The 24,993-nt window shown below is 42.3% G+C and overlaps 1 protein-coding gene across 4 annotated transcripts in view; it reads right to left on the bottom strand.

Moving 5' to 3' along the window:
• The window catches only part of SNX27 (sorting nexin 27), a 68,481-nt gene extending 49,985 nt beyond the window's left edge, over positions 1–18,496 (bottom strand). For 2 of the 4 annotated variants that reach the window (XM_007530660.3, XM_016191525.2), the window contains exon 1: positions 18,038–18,496. In XM_007530660.3, coding sequence (XP_007530722.1) covers positions 18,038–18,348 — 311 coding nt within the window. In that variant the 5' untranslated portion in view covers positions 18,349–18,496. The remainder of the gene's footprint in view (positions 1–18,037) is intronic. The other 2 variants (XM_060201689.1, XM_060201690.1) reach the window with 2 other exon arrangements.
• Between the last annotated feature and the right edge of the window lie 6,497 nt (positions 18,497–24,993).

The following is a 24,993-nucleotide window of genomic DNA, read 5'->3' on the forward strand; positions in this document are numbered from 1 at the left end:
ATTGAATCTGGGACTTAAGAGCCTCAGGCATAAAAATCTTTTTTCCATTTTATTGGATAGAACCGAGAGAAATTGAGAGAGGAAAGATAGAGAAGGGGAGAGAAAGATGAACATCTACAGATCTGCTTCACCACTTGTGAATCGACCTCCATGTAGGTGGGGAGCCGGGGGCTCGGACATGGATCCTTGCAGGGGTCCTTGCACTTCATACTATGTGCATTTAACCCAGTGCAATACCACCTAGCCTCAGGCATGAAAGTCTTTTTGTATAATCATTAGGCTACCTCCCCAGCCCCCAAAATGATTTTTTATGACTAGAATTGTGAAAATCCAGAATATACAGATGCTAGCAAGTATGTGGAGTAATAAGAACTCTTACCATATGGTCCAGGAGGTGGTGCAATGAATAAAGCATTGAACTCTTAAGCATGAGGTCCCAAGTTCAATCCCCAGCAGCTCATATACCACGGTGATATATGGTACTTTCTCCTTCTACCTTTCTCATTAACAAATAAATAAAATCTAAAAAAGAAAAAGTCTTTTAAGAATTCCTAGTGTGTTGGGAGTCGGGCTGTAGCACAGCGGGTTAAGCGCAGGTGGCACAAAGCACAAGGACCGGCATAAGGATCCCGGTTCGAACTCTGGCTCCCCACCTGCAGGGGAGTCCCTTCACAGGCGGTGAAGCAGGTCTGCAGGTGTCTATCTTTCTCTCCTCCTCTCTGTCTTCCCCTCCTCTCTCCATTTCTCTCTGTCCTATCCAACGACAACAACAATAATAACTACAACAATAAAACATCAATAATAACTACAACAATAAAACAACAAGGGCAACAAAAGGGAATAAATAAATAAAATTTTTTTTTAAAGTTTAAAAAAAAAAAGAACATTACTGATTAAAAAAAAAAAAGAATTCCTAGTGTGGTGGGAAGAGATTTCCGAGTTTCTTATATAACATCTTCTCATCATCTAATCCAGCAGTTTCCAAAAAAAGTTGAAAATGTATGTCCACAAACAAACCTACACACAGATGTTTATGACAGCTTTATTCATAATTGCCATAACTTGAAAGCAAGCAAGTTATTCTTCAGTAGAGGAATGAATAAACTATGTTAGATCCAGACACAGTACTAGAAAGAAATGAGCTATCATAACAATAAGCCATGAAAAAGACATGAAAGAAACTCAAATGTCTATTACTACATGAAGCCAATCTGCATGGTTCCAACTATATGATAATAAACTGATCAGCAGTTGCCCAGACTTGAGACTGGGGAGGATAAGTAGAACACAGAAGAGAAATTTAAGAGCAGTGAAACTACTACAATGATAAGTACATGCTATCAAAAATGTGTCCACAAACACATAGGATGTGCCCCCAACAGGAGTTAAACTTAGTATGACCGGGAAGTTGGATGGTGGAGCAGCGGGTTTAAGCGCATGTGGCACAAAGCGCAAAGACCAGCTTAAGGATCCCAGTTCGAGCCCCTGGGTCCCCACCTGCTCCCACAGGGGAGTCACTTCATAAGCAGTGATGCAGATTTGCAGGTATCTATCTTTCTCTCCCCCTCTCTTTCTTCCCCTCCTCTCTCCATTTCTCTCTGTCCTATCCAACAATGACATCAATAACAACAATAATAACTACAACAATAAAACAACAAGAGCAACAAAAGGGAATAAAAAAAACCTTAGTATAATTCTCTGTGTGAGAATTATGTGCCAATGCAAGTTCAAATGTACCACTCTCATGGGGGATTTTCCATGTAGGAAATCCCTAACTTCTTCCCAATTTTGCTGTGAATCTAAAACTGGCATAAAAAACAAAATAAAAAATGGGTCTGTCCTACTATAAGAAACTAAATTTTCTGATTAGAAAAATAGGAGTCATGACTCCTTGACAAATGAATATCAATTCAATTACAGGATGAAGTGAGCTATCATTTTCTTCCATAAAGATCAAACGTAGATACGAAAGCAGATCAGAAAAAAAAAGACATTTTATTTATGCTTAGCAAGCTAGATCCACAAAATAATCAGTTATGTATCCCTATTTATTTCTGTCTAGCAATTAAAAAAATAAAATGTACCTTAATTTATGATTTAGTATGACCATCTGCAGCCTAAACAATTTCCTAGTTAAAACTGAGTAGGAAATTGATGGGGCAGGGGCCAGGTGGAGACACACCCAGTTGATCACACATGTAAAATGCTCAAAGCCCTGGTTTCAAATCCTTGATCCCTAACTGCAGTGGGGAAGCCTCACAAGTGGTGAGGAAGTGCTGCAGGCGTCTATCTCTCTATTTCCTCCTCCCCGTCTCTATTCAATAATAAATAATGTAAATAAATAAATAAAATATATAAAAAATAACTGATGGGGCCAGGCAGTGGTGCACTTGGTTAAGCACAAGTTACAATGTGGAAGGGCCTGGATTCAACCCCCTGGTGCCCAACTGCAAGAAAGCTTCAGGAGTGGCAAAGTAGAGCTGTAGGTCTCTCTCCCACTCTATTTCTCTCCCCTGTCTATCTCCCCCTCTTCCCTCTTGAGTTTTCTGTCTCTACCCAATAAAAAAATAAATACAAGAGGACTGGGTGGTAGCTCAGTGGGTTAAGCGTACGTGGCACAAAGCACAAGGACAGGCTTAAGGATGCCAGTTCGAATCCCTAGCTCCCCACCTGCAGGGGAGTCGCTTCACAGGCAGTGAAACAGGTCTGCAAGTATCTATCTTTCTCTCCCATCTTCCCCTCCTTTCTCGATTTCTCTCTGTCCTATCCAACAACAACAGCAGTAATAACAATAATAACAACAACAAGGGTAACACAGATGGGAAAAAATGGCCTCCAGGAGTAGTGGATTCATGGTGCAGGCACCAAGCCCCCAGCAATAACCCTGGATGCAAAAAAAAAAAAAGTAAGTAAATATAAGAGAGGAAGGAAGGAAGGAAGGAAGGGAGGGAGGGAGGGAGGGAGGGAGGAAGGAAGGAAGGAAGGAAGGAAGGAAGGAAGGAAGGAAGGAAGGAAGGAAGGAAGGAAGGAAGGAGTGGTCTGGGAGGTGGCATAGTGGATAAAGCATTGGACTCTCAAGTATGAGGTCCTGAGTTCAATCCCCAGCAGCACATGTGCCAGAGTGATGTCTGGTCCTTTCGTTCTCTCCTCTGATTTCTCTCATAAATAAATAAACAAACAAACAAATAAATAAAATATATTTTTTTAATGAATGAAAGAAAAGAAAGAAGGAAAGAAAAAGAAAGCTGTAACATCGGGGGTTGGGCAGTAGCGTAGCGGGTTAAGCACACATGGCGCAAAGTACAAGGACCTGAGTAAGGATCCCAGTTCAATCCCCTGGCTCCCCACCTTCAGGGGGCTCGCTTCACAAGCAGTGAAGCTGGTCTGCAGGTGCCTTTCATTCTCCCCCCTTCTCTGTCTTCCCCATTTCTCAATTTCTCTGTTCTATCCAACAATGACAACAATAATAAACAACAAGGGCAACAAAAGGGAAAAAACAGCCTCCAGGAGCAGTGGATTTGTAGTGCAGGCACTGAGCCCCAGCAATAACCCTGGAGACTAAAGAAGAAAGAAAGAAAGAAAGAAAGAAAGAAAGAAAGAAAGAAAGAAAGAAAGAAAGAAAGAAAGAAAGGTGTAACATCAAAGTTATAGGATCTCAAAATTTCAGCTTCAGTTTTCTTGATTTTTTTCCCCATTTTATGGGGGGGGGGTGGTTTACAGTACAGTTGCTGACATGCAGGCATAACCTCTCATCTCCTCAAGAGTTTTCTCCATCTTTAAGATCATTTTGATGACATTTTATTTTAATATAGTAATTTTGACAGGCTGTTTTACTAGAAAAAAAGACTAAGCATCTTGACTCATCCAATGGCCCACTGTAAGCTTCAATTTTGGAAAATAAGAAGAAAACAAATGTCAACTACACAGAGACCAAGTTAAATAATTTCTAGCATTCCATGGAGGGCCCTAATTCACAAACCCTTTGGTGCCTTTTAAGTATTAAAATCTGGGGAGTCGGGCGGTAGCACAGCGGGTTAAGCGCACGTGGCGCCAAGCACAAGGACCAGCATAAGGATCCCGGTTCGAGCCGGGCTCCCCACCTACAGGGGAGTCGCTTCACAGGCGGTAAAGCAGGTCTGCAGGTGTCTGTCTTTCTCTCCCCTGTCTTCCCCTCCTCTCTTCATTTCTCTCTGTCCTATCCAACAATGATGACATCAACAGCAACAATAAATACAACAATAAAACAACAGGGACAACAAATGGGAATAAATAAATATTTTTTTAAAAAGTATTAAAAGCTTCAATATTTCAGTATCTCTTTCAATATTTTAACATTCAAAAATTTAACACCAGACAAAGAGGCTATTATCAATAGTGTAGCTCTGACAGAGTCAGTGCTGGAAAATTATTTAGGGCAGATTATGTTTGTTTTGCTGGTGAATAACTTAATGAAGGAGCCTCACAAAATGTGTACATAAGAGGGAAATGAATTAATATAGGGAAACCATCTTGAGTATCAGCAACTTTCTTACCCAGGTTTAGCACAGCATAAAGATATAATTCATGGAGTCAGCTGGTGGCACATCTGGTTAAGTGCACATGTTACCATGCGCAAGGACCAAGGTTCAAGCCTCTGGTCCCCACCTGGAAGGGGGAAGCTTCAAGAGTGGTAAAGCAGTGCTGTAGGTCTCTCTCTATACCTCCCCGTCTTTCTTGATTTCTACCTCTATCCAATAAGTAAATTTTATTTTAAAGTTGTAACTCATTGTCACATCCAACTTTATATTTACAAATATTTAAATTCCTTAAAAAAAAAAAAAACCCTAACCTGGAAGATGCCCCATTTCACTTATCATTAGAGAAATGCAAATTAAAGCCACATTGAAATTCCACGTCACACCTGTAAGGATGGCCTACATTTATAAAACAAGAATTGACAAGTGTTGGACTAGAAAGATCGCACAATGGTTCTGCAAAAAGATTTTCAGACTCAATTCCCAGAAATACCATATGCCAGAGACCAGAAGAAAAAGAAGAAAAGAGGGAAGGAAGAAGAAAAAAGAGGGAAGAGAAAAAAGGGAAGATGGAAAGGGACGGGAAAAGAATGATGAGGGTGTGGACAAAAGGAATCCTGGTAAAAAGTTGTGGGAGAGGTACAAAGGGTCCTGTGGAAAACAGTATGAAGAATCCTTAAACAAATGAAAATAGAAATTCTTTATGATCCATCAATACTAATCCTGGACATAAATCCAAAGGACATGAAAATACTTAATTTGAAGGGACATAGGCACCCCTATGTTCACAGTGGCACTATTTGCAATAGCCAAAGTATGAAAGCAACCTAAATGTACACCAACAGATGACAGGATAAATAAGTTATGGAATATACATTCAATGGAATACTTCTCTGAAATTTGAAAAGATTATAGTGTATCCTTCTGGATAAAATGGATGGAGCTGGAGGTGATTATTCTCAATGATTATTATGCTTAATGAAACAAAGGGATATAAGACAAGTAACAAGTGATTTCACTCCTATGTGGAATATAGATAAAAGCATAGATAGGTGGGGGTAGATAGCATAATGGTTATGCAAAGAGACTCTCATGCCTGAGGCTCCAAAGTCCCAGGTTCAATTCCCAACACAACCATAAGCCAGAGCTAAGCAGTCCTCTGGTTAAAAATAAATAATTAAAGCATACAAACCTGCAAAAAAAATTTTTAAGTAACCAAACTGTCTTGCAAACAGTAAACTATGGTGATTATGGGGGACCGGGAGTACACAACTTTGGTGGTGAGTGTGGTATGAAACTATACCCCCATAATCTTCTAATTTTGTAATTATTATGGTACTAATACCACTTTGCACCCCTCTCTCTCAACAGTGCACCATTATTAAATCACTAGTAGAAATATTTTTTTTAAAAAAACTAGGGAAAGAGAGAGGCAGACTGGGAGTATGGACCGACTAGTCAACGCCCATGTTCAGCGGGGAAGCAATTACAGAAGCCAGACCTACCTTCTGCAACCCACAAGGACCCTGGGTCCATGCTCCCTGAGGGATAGAGAATGGGAAAGCTATCAGGGGAGGGGGTGAAATATGGAGATTGGGTGGTGGGAATTGTGTGGAATTGTACCCCTCCTACCCTATGGTTTTGTTAATTAATCCTTTCTTAAATAAAAAAGAAAAAAGAAAAAAAAAACTCAAATATTTTCATTAATGAAAAACTGCCGGGGGCCAGGTGGTGGTGCAAATGGTTGAGTGCACATGTTACAATGCACAAGGATCCAGGTCTGAGCCCTCAGTCCCCACCTGTAGATGGAAAGCTTTGCAAATGGTGAAGTAGTGCTGCAGGTATCTCTCTGTCTCTCTCCCTCTCTATGTCCCCCTTCCCTCTTGATTTATGACTGTCTCTATTCAATAAATAAATAAAGATAACAATTTATTTTAAAATGCCTTTATAAGAATATGAGATAGAAGTCTGAGGGATATTACTTTCTGTAATCAAGTACCACTTTATAATCCAAATTTAGCAAGGCTAGACAGCGTAATGGTTATGCAAAGAGATTCTCATGCCTGATGATCCAATGTGTCCCAGGTTCAATCCCCTGTACCATTTTAAGCCAGAGCTGAACAGCATGTTCTGGGGGGATGGGAAATGTAAAAATTCCAAATTCCTTTTGGAAACTGAGGACCACAGACTACATAACATGTAGTCAATTTTAACACACTGAACAAGAATAAAAGTACAGTTGAATCTTTTCTGAGTCAGTTAAAGGGTAACTGGAAAAATTATATAAATAAAATAAATAATAGGGCAAGGGTAGATAGCATAATGGTTATGCAAACAAACTGTCATGCCTGAGGCTCCGGAAGTCCCAGGTTCAATCCCCCGCACCAGCATATGCCAGAGCTGACCAGTGCTCTGGTTAAAAAAAAAGAAAAAAGAAAAAAAAGAAATAATAAGTAAAATTGGCATAATTAAAAAAGGGTAACTGGGTAGGATAGAGAAATCTAAGATAATCTAACAGCACATAACTCATGAAAGAAACTTAATAGTAGGGCCAGGTGGTGGTGCACCTGGTTGAGCGCACATGTTACAATGCACAAGGACCTGGGTTCAAGTCCCCAGTCCCCACCTACAGGAGGAAAGCTTCACAAGTGGTGAAGCAGTATTGCATGTGTCTCTCTGTCTCTCACCCTCTCTATCCCTCCATTCCCTCTCAATTTCTGGGTGTCTCTATCCAATAAATAAATAAAGATAAAAAATTTTTTTACAAAAGAAACTTTAAAAAAAAAAAAAAGAAGCTTAATAGTGTCATATTTCCTTGGACTTAAAAGACCAACGAAAGAAAACAAAAGTCATAGCTATTTCTAAGTAAAGATATATGCGGGTGGACTGCAAAATAGCTCAACCGGTAGAATATCAGATTTGCATGCCTAAAGTTCCAGGTTTGGTCTCTGGCGCCACCTGTATCATAGTGATCAGACTTGTCTATCTCGTGCAAAACACTCTCAAATACATAATAAAAGATAGATGCAGGTTACATATACTGAGTAAACAGATCTGAAAAGGAGTTTTTAAGCTTTCCAGAATTAAAATGGCCAACATATTCAGTAAAAAAGAACTAAGTAACCCATATAGTACATACCCACATGAGACATTCAAAAGACAAGCCAGACACTTTACAAATTACCAACTTTGGGGTTCCAGTGGTAGTGTAGTGGGTTAAGCGCACGTGGTGCGAAGTTCAAGGACCTGGGTAAGGATAGAGCCCCCAGGTTAGAGCCCCCAGCTCCCCACCTACAGGGGAGTCACTTCACAAGAGGTGAAGCAAGTCTGCAGGTGTCTTTCTCTCCCCTTCTGTCTTCCCCTCCTCTCTCGATTTCTCTCTGTCCTATCCAACAATGACAACATCAATAACAACAATAACTACAACAACAATAAAGACAACAAGGGTGACAAAAGGGAAGATTAAAAAAAAAAATTACCAACTTTATACATGATTAAACTGACCATGGGAAATAAGTACAAGAAATTTTCAAAAATTTTACTGATTTCCCAAGATCTACAAATGCTAATTTAATGTTAATGCTTAAACGAAACTAAAACAGACAGGCACATAATACATAAAACTAGACAAACACATAATAAAGTACTACAGCATTTGGGGGATGAAGGCAAGACAACTTCCAAGTTAATCCCATCAAACAGTTCTGCAAGGCTAATCAGCCTCTCAAGCTTCTGGGAGAATAGCCACACAGGAAGCTGACTCTCTACAGACTGAACTGTACTTTTCCAAAGAGAACTGCATGAATTACTTGTGCGCTCCAAGTCCACAGAATACTTAGATGTGTCATTCTCCTTTTGCTCTGAGATCTGACACAAAAATCTGCAGTTCCAGATAACGTAAGCAAAACCAAGGCATTTTAATAGATGTTTTCATAGCAATGGAAGTCAGTGAAGGAGATACACAGATGGATACTCAAAATACAGTTCCTTACTCTGCAACTTCAAAACCACGAAGATAGGTGTATTTCCTTGATTATCATGGCATCCCTATTTAACTAGCAGGAAACAAAAGAGACTACAAAAAGAAACACTACCTAGCATTTGATTAACACCATATCACAAAATGCAAACTCTTCACATTACTGCGAGAAGGCAAAAATTCACTTGTGGTCACAACCATTAAACTTTACTGGAAGGATCTTTGTATGCAATTTCATTTTGAAAGTCAACTGGAGTCCCAAGGCTTAGTATATGTTACTTTCCCTGTCTGTTTTCAATCCCCTTAACTTTCAACATGTTGTATGTGGAAATAAACTAAATTAAAGAAGGTACTTTCAAATCAACAGAACAGATTGGAGGAAAGCACAGTTAAAACAGAGTATCTGCAGGCACTGAGCCCCAGCAATAACTCTGGAGGCAAAGAAAGAAAGAAAGAAAAGAATTCCCTTCTCAGTTCTCAAAAAAAAAGAAAAGAAAAACAAATATCATAGGTAGGGCAAAACACAAGTGTGCATGAAGCATTTAGAATCAAATTTAACTGTAAAGCAGTAAGTGTAGTCATGTAAGACAGCAAAAAAGAAAAAAGTATGTAACAAGCTGGACTAAACGATGAAATAAAATATATATACAAACCTAAGGCAACCAGATTCCCACCAGCTAGTCCCAGCTCTGGGTGTCAGAGCTTAGTTGTTCTTAGTCTCCTTCTTTATATAGTACAAGACAGCACAAGAGACTAGGTGCTCTAAATTTTTTCTAATAGTGATTTTTCCTCTTTGGCCTTGGGAAAGTTATTCAACCTTTTCAGGTAAATAATTAAGTAAAAGAATTAAATTCATGGGAAGTCCTATGTATGCAGACAACTATATTTTAATCCCCAAAACAGAATGAAATCCAAATTTTCTTAGCATTTTCTCAAGCACAACTATCTACAAACAACCTCAGGTATTGTTAGCCTGAGAACTCTTCACATTTTCTTCCACTTGGTCACACTGTTTCCTTAGCCTATAAAAAACAGCTTCCTCTTCTCTGCCTCCTGATATTATACCTGTTCTTCAATCAGTTTAAAACCTTCTCTGACTTACCTACACACCCACCAATCTTTTCAAGCAGATTCACTCTTTCCTCATAACCATTCATATTCCTCAGTTTAGTTGACCTCCATTATGTCATTTTTGCTCCACAGACTGTTTACATGGACCTTCCCCACTGCAATATGAGCTTCAAGGGCAGGGATGAAGGAATTCTGTGACTCAGACAAGACTAACAGTATTTTACACAGTCTCTGTTTAATTATGGAACCTGCGTGAGTATGAGGCCAACATCAGAAAAGCGATACCCTAAATCACTGCTTTTCAAGCAGTGGATTACAACTGAATGAGTCAAGAAATGAGTATGGCGAGCTACTATCAGCATTCAAAAAACACAACCCAAAACACTGAGCTGAAAAACAGCAGAGTTTATAATACCAGCAAATACAGTCTCATGCAACTTGTCTATGAGGTGTTCTTATTGGTGTTTATACTGGGTTGTAATAGAAAATGTATCTCTGTTGTGAGTTTCATTTTTTTAAATGCAGGTAGTTCAGTATACTTATTAGACGTTTGTTATTTACTATGGGGGATGGAGGAAGAAGAGATCATAGTACTGCTCAACTCTGATAAAAGGTGGTGTTGGCGACTGAACCTGCAGCCAGCCTCAGCCAGCCAGCCTCAGTGTTGCAGCTCTAGGCTGCTAAGCTGGCAAGTTTCATACAAGCTGGTACTCTCTTAAGCTGTTATCTTCCTGACTCTAAACTGCATTTTAAAAAAAAGTTTTTGTTTTCAACTGCCTGAGCACTAATTTCCAAATATGGAGGAGTCATATCATACACAGACTCTTCACTTCCCAAGAGAAGAACAAGAAATCATCCATATAGCTAGTAGCAGAAGAACAGACTGACTCTAACTGGCTCCAACCCAAACCAAGACGGTCTTTGTGTCAGTAGTGCTGTCAAATAACAGACAAGCTTACCACACATGCTTCCAAAGCACTGTATAGTAATCATGAGTTGTAAGTGGTTGCTTGCCAACTGAGTCTCTATGCTTATACACCAGATCATAAGAATCATTCTCATGAGACTTGTCTGAAAAATAATTATCCTTAAGAGCATGGTAACAAATGCTAACCTGAAACAAACTAGTTAGTGGTTGAAAAGGGAACTATTCCGGTGGAGGGTAGATAGCACAATGGTTATGCAACCAGACTCTCATGCCTGAGGCTCCAAAGTCCCAGCTTCAATCCCCCCCCACCACCACGACCATAAACCAGAGCTGAATAGTGCTCTGGTTAAAAAAAAGAAAAAGAGGGGGTCAGGTGGTGGCGCAGTAGGTTAAGCGCATGTGGCGCAAAGCGCAGGGGCCAGCGTAAGGATCCCGGTTCGAGCCCCCGGCTCCCCACCTGCAGGGGAGTCGTTTCACAGGCGGTGAAGCAGGTCTGCAGGTGTCTGTCTTTCTCACCCCCTCTCTGTCTTCCCCTCCTCTCTCCATTTCTCTCTGTCCTATCCAACAACGAACAACATCAACAATGGCAATAATAATAACCACAAAGCGGCTACAACAACAAGGGCAACAAAAGGGGGAAAAAATGGCCTCCAGGAGTGGTGGATTCATGGTGCAGGCACCGAGCCCAGCAATAACCCTGGAGGAAAAAAAAAAAAAAAAGAAAAGGGAACTATTTATAACTTATATGCCCTAGACAAGTCTTCAAGTTATCAACAAATGTTTTTCCTGTTTTAGAAGTGACTTTTAAGAGGAAGGTAAAACTGTCAAATTTAGTTCTTCTATTTGCTTGCTTTCTCAGTTATATATGGGTGGAATTTAAAGCATTTCGTGGGGTTGGGCTGGGGAGATAGGGTAGACTTTCATGCCTGAGGCATCAAATGTCCAGGTTCAATCCCCAGCACCACTAAACAATAAGCCAGTGCTCTGGTAAAAAATAAATAAATAAATAAAAGTATTTCGTGGGGTTAAAATTAATGACTGTCGTGCTCTCATCACTAATAACCAACAGAGCAAAACCAGCAAAAAGGCAAAGAATGACTGCCTTATTCCTCTGACTCCTCCCAGACCAAAAATAGTAATAATATAAGATAGTTAATTTCACATTAATAAAACCGAAGTTCAACTGCTATCCAAGTTAATAGATATGTGACTGAATTTTAAAAATAACTATTCACAGTCAAGAATAGCTGACAATTAACAGTCAAGAAGAGCTGAGGAGACTAAGAGATCTAAAAGACACTAGCTTTCAAATTCCAGGACCTGGGTTTAATTCCAGTTAACATTCATTATTAGCACAACACTCAGTTTCCCCCCATAAAGTAGAGATAGTGCTCATTAACTCTTTTAGCAAGTATTTATTAATATCTCCTACATGCCATTAGATGTCTGAGTAGGGAAAAAGCTTCGATATAATCTCTGCACTCAAAGAGTTTGTTTATTTTTCCCCCTTTCTCACAAGGCTACTTACTGTGAACATCAGAGGTAAAAACAGTACAAACTGTAATGCAGTATATAAATCACAGTGGTATGATAAATTATAATTACTATTAATGTGTTCTATTTCTTAACCATTCATCTCTATTACAATAGTTTAGCAAGAACCAATAAACAGAAATAACCAGATAATAGCTCCCAATCTACTAAACAGATCTTCCAAAGGGCTGGAATTTAAGAAACAAGTCACTACTTATTAGTATAGGCCTTTTTTCTCCTAAAGAGTTACTGTAAATTAGAGAGAAAACTGCCCCTGCGGCTACAGACAGACTATGACCCACATAGTCAACGACTGCCACCTCTCCAGATTCAAAGGAGGTCTCGAAACTCTACATCAGGCTCAACCTGACGCTGTTGACTGGCTACGGAAGGAGAGCAAACGCTAGAAGAAGAAGAAGAGAGAAAACCAGAGTACCACTCTGGTATAAGCAGGAAGAGGGGCAGACGATTTAAACTCTGGACTTCGTGCGTGCAAGTCTGGTGCTCTGCCCTCACAGCACCTCCTGGGACACAGAGGAGCTTCACTTAGGACTCTCAAAATGCAATTATATATAAGCTAAAATTCAGAACTGAGAATTCAAGAGTAGTGTCATTGCAGTGTCATTCCAGGTGTGTGGGTAAGTGGGTTGTATTACCCTACATCTGAAAAGAGAGTGAGAAACAAAGGATTTCTGGGGCCCGTGTTAAGACCTACTAATTATAACTCTTAAAGGGTAGGCCTGAAAACCTATACTTTTTATTTTAATGTTATGCTAGGGAGTGAACTCAAAACCTTATTTTTGCAGAGTACACTTGAATGACCTCCCGGCCCCAATTTTCTTGCCTTCACTTTTGTATAAAGACATCATAGCACAGCTCCACCAACCACAGAGCTCCCCCTGGTGCTACCCAACGTGTTTCTATATGGTGTTGGGGCTTGACCCTAGTAGGGCCTCATGCATAGCAGGGAACCTCACTCAGGGGGGTAAGTGATTTCTCAGCCACAAATAACCATATTTTCATTAACACACCCAGTCAATCTTATACTCACATGGCCAAGAAATAGTACCATAAAATTTTCCTTTCATTGAAAACCATTTCAAACACCATTTCCAAACTCTACCACGAAAATGTGTGCCAAATAGAATTCAGAAACAACTGAGAAAGCAGCTCTTGCAAAGATACTAGTTTAGTTAGAAGATTCACACCTTAAAAATAAATAAATATCAGAGGCTGGGTGGTAGCATAGCGGATTAAGCGCACAAGGATCCGGGTTTGAGCCCCCAGCTCCCCACCCGCAGGGGGGGGTGGGGTCACTTCACAAGTGGTGAAGCAGGTCCGACTAAGTCTTTCTCTCCCCATCTCTGTCTTCCCGTCCTCTCAATTTTTCTGTCCTATCCAAAAAAAAAAAAAAAAAACTATCAATCTCTTTTTCTTCTTGTTGTAGCAAGGGCATCACTGCCCCAGGGCAACTTTGAAGGAGACAAGAGAAAAAGAGAGAAGGCCACTCACTACAGCACTACAGTTTCCTCCAATATGGTGGGGTCCGGGTCTGAAGCTGGTTGCACACATAACAAAGCAGGCACACTATACAGGTGGGCTATCTTGCTGGTCTTGGCAGACCTTTTTTCATTCAATGACTTCCAAACTTTCACATCAAATGAAATCAGAAAGTGAAAAAGAATTCTCATGGGATATTCACAATTTCCTAACACTCAATGAAACTGATATATATATATATATATATATAAACTTTTCTATTATATGTATATATATTGGATTGTTGGAAAAGTCATGACACATTTTTGCACAGAAACAGAAAAATGGGGGCCAGGTGGAGGGCGCCCCGGATTAAGCATACACAGTACTATACTCAAAAGACCTGGGTTCAAGCCCCTGCTCCCCACCTGCAACAGGGACACTGCACAAGTGGAGAAGCAGGTCTGCAGGCATCTTTCTCTCTTCCTAACCACCTCTCCCCTCTCAATTTCTCTCTGTCCAATCAAATAAGATGATAAAAAGAAAGAAAATTACATGATGATTTTCCTGACATCCCAACATACCTGCACATTTATAAAATGCTGATTTTTTTCATATACTTAATCAGAAGAAACTTAATTGGTACAATACTTTTCACAATCAAGATAACACACAGACTTTGTGCCCCATGTGAAAATACCGTGATTTTGAACGTTTAACAAGCAATCTTTAAGAGTTCATGTCTATTAAAGTCATACTTACTAAAAACTAATTCCTCAAAAATACAGGCAGTTCCATATCCATTCACTGCATACATAAGCCCTCCTCAGGTCATCTTTCAAGAATTTAATCAAGAGCCCTTGGAACTACTTTAACCTCAAGAAAATCAAGCTAAAGTCAAATGTTACTTCACATACTCTATAATTAGTGCAGAAGCATGTTTATTTTGGTTTATTTATTGAAAGCACCCTTCTCTCATTAGCCTCCAGGTATATACACATCAAAGGGAAAGCGCTCAAATGTACTCTGGAAAAAAAAAAAAGACAAGGTAGAGACTAGCACTGTTAGTCAAGAAAACTTTCCATCTGCAGCAGAATTTGCAGCCCAGAGGACTTCATCTTTACTGCAGTTCCAAGCTCTGTAGCGCAGCTCTTTCCCAAGCCAGTTAGAAAGAGTCCATTTTGGAAGAAGAAAGACAAACTGCACCACACTGAATTTAGTTCAACTGCATTGAGTCCAGTTCCAAGATTTACTAAGGATTGGGCCTTGGTAAGCATACTTTAAAAGAGACACAGTGAAATCCATGTTTTTACTTTTGTCCAAGCTTATAGCCCTTTAGATCTCAAAGTTACTCCATTCTTTCACATCTTTTATCAGTTGTCCAAACAACTGCAGTAGATAAAAATTTGAAAAAAAAAAATTGGGATAAAATAATTTGAGTCTCGGAGGAAAGAATCTAAAGGAGGGAAAAGTTAAACAAGTATCCAAGTCCAGACATCCACCTAGTGCTTGATACAAACCCTAGCTAGATAATAATCTACCTATGCCTAACTCTGCACCATTTGGCCCTTCCATCAACACACAGAGCTTTCCTGGGACAACAGTTAAAGAATGTGAGTAAGGGCTAGCTGGTGGCACACCCAGTTAAGCGCACCGCATGAACCCTGGTTCAAGTCCCTGGTCCCCACCTGCAGGGGAAAAGTTTCACCAGTGGTGATACAGAGCTGCAGGTGTCTCTGTCTCTTCCCCTTCTTTATCCCCCCCTCCTCTCTCAATTTCTCCTTGTCTCTATTAAAAAATAAATAAATGAAAGTGGGTAATTGACAAGAGAACTCTAGGGAGTGTTCCCTAAAGAAAGAGTTAGGAAAATTAGCATCAACTTACCCAGGATCTGAACAAACAGCAGACACAGATCAAAAATCATGTCTGTCTGCCTGCTGACTGCCTCCTTTCACTTGAAAACCTACAGACACAGACTTTAGAAGAGTGGAAGGAAAGAAAAAGAAACTGGAGTGTTTAGATTTCCGGGAGCTTACCAATTAGCTCTGCGCTGTTGCAACTACCACCACTTCCACTCTAGTATAGAGAAGCTTCACGTAATTTGGAAACCAAAATACAGTTGGAAGGTGAGAAACTGATGCCAAGGAAGATGTCTCATCATCACAAGCTTCCAGAGAATCACCCTCTAAGCAAAGATTGTTCTTTCACCCTGCCTGCTGAAGGATACAAAGTTCCTCCTCACCAGGGACAATGCCCAAATGCAAGAACTGTCTCTAGAAGAAGGAGGAGGCCTGGATAGGAATCTGGGCAGGGAACTTTCTACCTGTCCTAGATCATCGAAGGTCTCCTTTCTAGTACAACAGCAAAAGCAAAAATACAACCAACTATAGTAGCTGCAGAAAGCTTTAGATTTGCATTTTTAGCTCCCATGAAAAATGCTGAGACCATTATGATGAATTCATAATTTTAAGTGAAAACTTTTTGTTTCCAATTTTAAAATAAACAAACAGCTGGATTTAGAGTCAACTTCCAAAGAGAAAGGAAAACTCCACAGAGTTTCTATTAGAAGGAAGCACTGACCTCAGATTTTGAGTTAGAAAAGAAAAAAACCCTAGGTGTCCAGATACAAAGCAAAAGCATTGTTTCTGAATGCCCTGTTAAGCCCCCCCCCAAAAAAAAGATTTGAGAATGTATTGCCGAAAGATTCTAGAAAAGACTATGTAGGACCTTAATGTGAAAGAGAGAAAATAGAAGATAGAAGGCAGGGAAGAAGGGTGGGTCTATTTACAGTAAAGAGAGAGGAGAGGTATAGCATGCCCTATGCTTACTTCGGTAAGCTACTTTTTCTTGAGAAGGGAAGAAACAGAATAAGCAGATAGCATATAGTAAGAAGATTAAGGATGGGACTAGGTAGTGGTGCACCTAGTTGAGCATACAGGCTACCATATGCAGGAACGAAGGTTCAAGCCTCCAGTCCCTCCCCTTCCTGCAAAGGGGAAGTTTCCTGAGTGGTGTGGCAGGTGTCTTTCTCCCTATCTCCCACTTCCCTCTCAATTTCTTTCTGTCCTATCAAACAAATAAAACTGGAGGAGGAGGAAATGATGATGATCAAGGAGAAGGCAGGAGGCATAGGATAAATAAAAAGGAACAGACTTCTGTACAGGTCAGACCTCCAAGATACTATCCTGTCTGAAACTTTGCACAAATCTGTTATTAGAGGTGACTGTCATTCAGGTTGCAGAAATGATGATAAAAAATCAACATCTACTTTAAAAAGAAAGGCTTCATGAGAGCACACCTAAGCACTGAGAGGTGGGGGAAGAAGTATATGTCAGATCCAGTAAGCAAAGTGATAATAGGACTGAAGATCACTGGGAATGCAGGTAAGAGCATACACTACCTACCAGGTAACCAATAATCACAATTCAAAGTATTACGAACATAAATGTAACACCGGGGAGGGGGGGGCGCTGAGATGGGGGTGCATAGAAATAGCAAGACCGGGTAGCATCCTGCCAGAGCGTTAAGGAATGCAGAGGGGAAGGGAGGATGGAGGAGGAGGAGGGGGGAGGGGCTGCAGCAGTTCGGGAGGTTGGTTGCAGCTGCTGAAGGGGCCTATGAAGAGAAGGATGGGGAAACAGAAAAAACAGGAGAGAAAGAAGAGGCGAAAGTCAGGGAGTGGCGGGCTTACAAGCAAAGGAGGAACGAGGAAACAGTCTCCCCTGGAAAAGTGGGGCAGTCAGAGACCCCAAGGAGAGGAGAGGAGGGTCGGGTCGGGTCGGGTCGGGGGTGTAGATGGGAGAAATCCAGGAGCTAAGAGCCCTCGAGTAAAGCTAATGAGAAAGAAGTGGGAGCATGGTGCAGGGGCGAAGCCGGGGCACATTGAGAATCGGGGTGTTAACGCGGGGGGGGGGGGCTACGAGAATCTGCGGGGGGTTGAAAACAACTACCCCCCGCAAAAGGAAAAAAAAGGAAAAATGGAGGGGGCATGCAAGGGTCAGAAACGCTGGTAGACTACATGCACGAATACAGAAAAGAGAGGAAAAAAAGGGAAGACAGCGACACGCGGTAGGATAGAAAATAATGCAGGGGGTGGGGGCCGCTCATCCACCAGGGGAAGGCGACTGGGGAGCGACAGGGCGCCGCGCGGGAGGATGCCCTGCCGAGGCCAGGCGGAGCGGACCCGGGGTCCCGCCGGGGCCTGGAGGGGGCGGGGGGCCGCGTGGAGGCAGCGCCGGGCCGCGAGAACTTGGGCGACCCGCCGGGGCCGGTGCTGTCAGCGGGGAGCGGGGAGCGGGGACGCGAGCGGCGGGCGGAGGAAAGTAACGTGCTGGGCGGCAGGAAGCAGCCGGGGAGGGGGCGGGGGGCAGGCAGCCGGGGCGTAGCGGCAGAGGACGGAGGTGCCCGGGAGGCGGACGGGGGTCGCGGACACCCAGGGCGCGGGCAGGGCCGGGGTCACCCCCCCAGGTGGAACCGGGCCCCGGGGGCGGGGGTGTGGGGCGCGGCAGGGCGGCGGGCTGCCCGGATACTCACACCTCCAGGATGCGGTCCCCCTTGCGCACCCCGGCCCGGTCGGCAGCACCCCCGGGCAGCACGGCGCTCACATGCTGCAGCGGCGCGTACAGCTCCCCGTTGATGCTCCGCAGCTGCCCGCCCTCGCTCACTTGGCCCCGCACGTTGAAGCCGTAGCCGGACTCAGACTTGACGATGCGCACGACCCGAGGGCCGCCGCCCCCGCCGCCGTTGCCGGCGCAGTGGAGCCCCGAGCTCCCGCCACCGCCGCCGCCGCCGCCGTTCCTGTGAGGGGCCGAGGGGTGAATTCCTTCCCCGTCCTCGTCCGCCATCTTGCGAGCAAGCGAGCGAGCCGTCCCCCCGCCCCCCTGACGCCTCCACTCCCTCCCCGCGCGCGCACGCCCCGCTCGGCAGCCGCGCGACCCTTGGTGCGCGCGCCCGCTCTGCAGACCGCGGGTTCCCAGTCGGCCACTGAGCAGCGGGCGGTGGCGAAGGGGAAGCCGGGGGCGAGGGGAGGGGGAAGCAAAGGGTTGGGCGCCGCGGAGCCTCCTGGGAAGTGTAGTTCAGGGGCGATGCCTAGACCGCGAAGGTTAATGGACTGTGTGAAGTGTCAGAAGCAAAGCCTGCTGGGAGTTGTAGTTCACTTTGCGAGCTGTCGCCTTGCGAGGCGTTTCAAGTGTCAGACTGAGAGCTGTTCATCTAGCTCCAGAGTGGTAGACCGATTTCGCCCTTGACGTGGAGCTAGTTTTTCTGTTCCTTCTGTCATTTCATAATTTCTAAAAATAGGACAGACTGACGTTTCTAATTCCACACAGTCTTAAATTACAGTTCGTTTGTTTCTTCAGTACCTTATGTGTTCACGTACATTCTTTTTATCCCATGACCCTAACAATCTTTTTTTTTTTAACATTTTATTTATTTTAATGAGAGATGCAAGGAGAGAGATTAGAGCACTGCTCATCTCTGACTTATGCTGGTGCTGAGAATTGAATCTGGGGCCTCAAAGCCTCCTAATAACCTTCTCCCTCTTCCCGCCCCGCAGCCTTTGGACCCTAGCAATTTTGTGGGGCAGCCAGAAATGAATTTCTTTCTCCATTTTGCATATTAGGAAACTGAACTCTTTGCGTGCCCAAAGTCATCTGGTGATTAAGTAACAGGAACTAAGTTATTGTTGCACAACTTTTCTTTTCATGTATTGCAAGGGCATTAAAACTATGCCACAGCAGTAGGAAAATCATATAGAGAGAAAACTGCAGTCTCCGTGATTTGTAACTGGGTATTTGCGTAGTCAAGTGTTCCTGTCAATTGAGCAATTGTTTTGAAGTAACCCTTTCTTCCACATTTCATTAACCCCGATCAACACGGTATGGTTCCTTGCAAACGGCAGTGCTTTTTGCACAAGGATCCAGGTTCAAGCCCCTGGTCCCCACCCGCAGGGGGAAAGCTTCATGAGCACCGAAGGAGTACTAAAGATGCCTTTCAAAAAAAAAAAAAACGCCTTTCTATCTCACCCTTCCCTCTCAATTTCTCTCTGTCTCAATGCAACAAAATAAACAAATGAAATGTTTTTAATGGCAGTTTTTTTTCCCCCTCCAAGGTTATCGCTGGGGCTCGATGCCAGCACTATGAATCCACTGCTTTTTTTTTCTTCTCATTTTATTGGGTGTTGTTGTTATTATTGTTGTTGTTGCTGCTGCTGTTGTTTTTGGATAAGATAGAGAAATTGAGAGGGATGGCGAAGACAGAGAGAGGGGAAGAGAAAGATAAACACCCACTGCAGCTGGGGAGTCTGGGGCTCCAACCAGAGTCCTTGAGCTAATCCTTGCACTTCGTACTATGTGCACTTAACCCAGTGTGCCACTGCCCGACCCCCAAAGTCATTTTGTTTTTGGTTTTTCCTTAGAGGGGTGTACCTCTGGTTTACAGTGAGACTGGGGTTTGAACCTGAAGCCTTGATGCCTCAGGAATGAAGGCCTATGTGCAGAGCCACTACGTTAGCCAAGCAATCTAGCAGTGTTTTATTTTTGTGATATTTTACTTATTTATTTATTTATTGGCTATACACAAAGAGAAACTGAGAGGAAAGAAGAAGATAAAGAGGGAGAGAGAGAGAGCTATCTCTCCACTGAAAGAGGCAGGCCCTGCCACAGGGGATAAGCAGAAATTCTGTAGGTGACAAGATGCCTTGGTAAGCTCTTCAGTTAGGGAGGGAGGACAGAGCCCAGAGCTTGAGAATGGGCATGGCAAGCTAGCTGTGACTTCAGTGGCCTGTTTATTGCAGTTATGTCACTTTTGAGCCAGCTACTCTGCACTGCTACTGGAGTGTTCAGTGCAGGGAAGATTAAGTCTCATGCCCCTGGGCCCTCTGCCAGCAAGCCCTGTTCCTCTGAGCTGGGTGTCAAGAGCTGCCTGCAGCACTGCTTTGTGAAGCTTCCCCCCTGCAGGCAGGGGCCAGGGACTTGAAACCCAGTCCTTGTACATGTGCATTCAAGCTGGCCCCGCTGTTTTTTTCTTTTTTTCTTTTTTTAAGATTTATTTTCTTTCTAGTCAATGAGAGAACCAGAGCATCACTCTGGCACATGTGATGCTGGCGTTAAACTCAGGACTTCAAGCTTGAGAGTTTGGTTTCCCATCCCCGGTGCCATCTCCTGGGCTACAAGAGACAATTTATATAGTGTCAGGCTAAAGCAAGGAAGGACATCATGAACAATAATAATACATCACTTACTTAAGCATTTAACCCTCAAATCTGATGTCTGGTTTGACCCTGCTGACAGGTTAGTCTGTTTCTGTTACATGGATTTTAAAAGAAGATACAAGGCTCCTGGGTCTACGATAAAGGTTTATTCCAACATAGGAAGCAAGATAAACTTCAGCATGCTGCTGCCAATTCCTCTAGCGCCCTAGGTCCTTGGGAGGACAGGAAGCGCTCAAATGAGAATTTCACTTGATGGATTTCAACCACAATAGAGGTCCACTAAGCTTGAGGAACCTGCCATTTCATAGGAAACAGTAAGCCAACCTGCTCTTTGTCCTGAAAGGAGACATCTCTTCATCCCTCTGTATTGCTTACATAAACACAACTATGTGAAGTGACCCTGGTTGGGAGCAGGCAGGACTTTGCATTCTTGGCATTCCCAGAAGAGTGTAAGACCATGAAGGATTGTCTTGCTTGACATTTTTATTTGCCAAACACAATTCTGTGCATTCTGCATCTATAATCTAACTTTATCCTTGCAACCAGATACTGTCCCCTAAAGTAGACAGATACAGAGAGGTCACACAATTAGTGAACAATGAATTCAGAAGAAGTAGCATGGATATATGATTAAAAGACTATAAAAGTTAATTTATAAGTCCCAACACCCATGGAGGAAGCTTCAAGAGCAAGGAATCACTCCTGCATATAGCTCTACTTTCCTATCTGTTTGTGTGTCTATCTCTGTCTCTCATCCTCTCTCACAAAGAAAGAAAAAGGAAAAAGTGGTTGTTGGTACTGGTGGAGCCATGCAGGCACAGAACCTCAGTACTAACCCTAGTGACAAAAAAAAAAAAAGTGGTCCGGGAAGTGGCACAGTGGATAAAGCATTGGACTCTCAAGCATGAGGTACTGAGTTCAATCCCCGGCAGCACATGTACCAGAGTGATATCTGGTTCTTTCTCTCTCCACCTGTCTTTTCTCATTAATAAATAAATAAAATTTTTTTTAAAAAAAGTTAACTTGCAGAGATCTGGTGACTTTCAAAAGCAATATGCAAGCTCTGGGAGGGAGAAAAAAAGTTGAGTTTGTAAGGGTTTCCAGTAATTACTTAGAGGGAAATCCCAGTAGAATAATTAAGATATCTCACAAAAATGTGGAATGAGGTCTTCAAGTTATGATATTAGAACATAAAAATGAAGGTGACCTTTATAACCAAGCGAATGAAGAAGAACCTCCATTAGTTATACAGGCACATAAACAGAAGTTGGGAGAAGAATTTTACTTCAGAAAGAATAATGGCATTTGGATTGAACATTGAAGCTTTTGGCTTGAACTGAGCACTAGCTGGGAAGAAACTTATCCAAAAAAAGCAAGATGTTCAGTAAGAGAAAAAGGAAGTCTTCACAAAAAGAGCTATCTCTTAATTGAACTTATTTTTTTATTTTGCATAGCTGGGGCCTCTCTTTTTTTTTTCTCCTCTTGACAGTTTCCTTGGGGCCTGAGTAGTGGTGCACCCTGTTGAGTGCACACATTACTATGAGCAAGGATCCAGGTTTAAGCCCCCATTCCCCACCTGCAAAGGGAAGCTTCATAAGCTATGAAGCAATTCTGCAAGTATCTCTATCTCCGCCTCTCTCTCAATTTCTCTCCCTCTCCTATAAAGTAAAATAAAAGGTCTTGAATGCCTACACTTTTCTCCACTCCATAATAGTAACTAGAGATACTGAAATAAATAAGGTATCTAAAGCTCTCATGGAGGCTCCACTAGTAGGAGTTTGTCCTACTGTGGCACTGGCATCTGTGTGTAATGATATATTTGTAAAATCAGTCATTGCCGTACTGCTTGTATTGACAAAAGACTGGTCATGATCTGATGTTCATTGGTGACACTATGACCCTTCCATAATAGGAAACAGAATAACTGCATCTGAATGAAGAGGCTCTTCAGTAACTAAAGTGGAATGATCTGGCTACTGTGTGGAGTTAATGAATACAAGGAGCTGTATAGTCTGTAAACATGGTGCCATTTCTGTGTCAAAGATGAGCCTGAGAGCATGGTTGAGGATTCATAAGCAACTGATAGCAGTGGTCCGGGAGGTGGTGCAGTGGATAGGGCTTCAGACTCTCAAGCATGAGGTCCCAAGTTCAATCCCCGGCAGCACATGTACCAGAGTGATGTCTAGTTCTTTCTCTCTCTCATATCATTTCTCATGAATAAATAAATAAAATCTTTAAAAAAAAAAAAAAAGAAAGAAAGAAAGAAAAAAAACTGATAGCATTGGCTGTCTCTGGGGAGTGGGCCCAGATAGCTGAGTAAGGGACAGGGATGAGAGGCAAATTCTTCAGTACATACCTTTTTGGTGCTTGTGGTTTATAGACAGATGAATGTGTTGCCCATTCAAATATAGGTAAATATGCAGCCCAGGAGGGGGCGCAGTGGATAAAGCATTGGACTCTCAAGCATGAGGTCCTGAGTTCAATCCCCAGCAGCATGTGTACCAGAGTGATGTCTGGTTCTTTCTCTCCTATCTTTCTCATTAATAAATAAACAAAATACTTAACAAAAAAAAAAAAAAAAATATTAGGTGCTCGGTGGTGGTACATCTGGTTGAGCGAATATGTTACAATACACAAGGACCCAGGTTCAAGCCCACAGCCCTCACTTGTAGGGGGGAACTTCACAAGTGGTGAAGCAGGGCTACAGGTGCCTTTCTTTCTCTCTTCCTCTCTATATCCCCTTCCTTTCAACTTCTCACTGTCCCTATCAAATTAATATAATATAATATAATATAATATAATATAATATACCAAGTAGAAAAGTTAAAAAAGAGAACTATTAAAAAAAAAGGTGGTCCAGGAGGTGGCACAGTGGATAAAGCATTGGACTCTCAAGCATGAGGTCCTGAGTTCAGTCCCCGGCAGCACATGTACCAGAGTGATGCCTGGTTCTTTCTCTCTCCTATATTTCCCATTAGTAAATAAATAAAATATTAAAAAATAGAAGTTAAACAATTAAAAATAAAAATAAATAAATAAAAAGGGGGGGTCGGGCAGTAGCGCAGTGGGTTAAGTGCACATGGCGGCAAAGTGCAAGGACCGGTATAAGGATCCTGGTTTGAGCCCCCGGCTCCCCTCCTGTAGGAGAGTCACTTCACAGGTGGTGAAGCAGGTCTGCAGGTGGGGTGTCTAACTTTCTCTCTCTCCCCCTCTCTGTATTCCCCTCCTCTCTCCATTTCTCTCTGTCCTATCCAACAACGACGACATCTATAACAACAACAATAATAACTACAACAACAACAACAACAACAAAAACCAAACAAGGGAAACAAAAGGGAAAATAAATAAATATTTTTAAAAGATTTATTTAAAATATAAAAGAAAAATAAAAAATAAAAAGGAGAAAGAAAGAAACACTGCTTCACTACTCACGAAGCTTCCCCCTGCAGGTGAGAACTGAGGCTTAAACTCAGGTCCTGAAGCATGGTAATGTATGCATAAAGCATAGGAAGTCCCAATTTCGATCCCTAACAATGCATGTGCTAGAATGATGCTCTAGTTCCCTCTCTCTCTCTCTCTCTCTCTCTCTCTCTCTCTCTCCTCTCTCCTCTCTCTCTCATGTCAATAAATAAGTAAATATTTTTAAACTGTAAATAAATACTTCAAATCTTTAGAAAAGGCTGGTGAAATAGCTCACTTGGATAGTGTGCTGCTTTGCCATGTGTACAACCCAGGTTTGATCCCAGTCCTCACCACATTGAAAGAAACCTCTGTGCTGTGGTCTCTTTCATCTCTCTCTCTCTCTCTCTCTCTGATTTTTTCTTTTTAAAAATAATTTTAACCTTTTAATTTAATTTAGTTGAATTAAATTTATTATTGGGTAGAGACAGAGAGAAATTGAGAGGGGAAGGTGAAGTATAGAGGGAAAGAGACAGAGAGACACATGCAGCCCTGCTTCACCACTTGTGAAGCTTTCCCCCTGCAGGTGGGGACCAGGGGCTTGAGCCTGGATCCTTGCACTTTGTAATGTGTGCAATTAAAAGGTGTACCACCACCTGGCTCCCTCTCTGAGTCTCTCTCTCTTTTGTTAAAAGAATAAATTGAAAAAAATATTAAGATTAGAAGAAAAGGTGACCAAGACATCAAAATAAGAAAATTAAGACACTATTTATTACAGCTCTTGAGAACACACAGTCTAGCAAAAGGATAAGCAATTAGGGCTCAGGCTTTGGCACAGTGTAGGAGCTCTGACCAGGCCCACCCAAGATGCTGAGGGGGA

This window comes from Erinaceus europaeus, chromosome 11 (genome assembly GCF_950295315.1).
Source record: "Erinaceus europaeus chromosome 11, mEriEur2.1, whole genome shotgun sequence".
NCBI classification, from domain to species: domain Eukaryota; kingdom Metazoa; phylum Chordata; class Mammalia; order Eulipotyphla; family Erinaceidae; genus Erinaceus; species Erinaceus europaeus.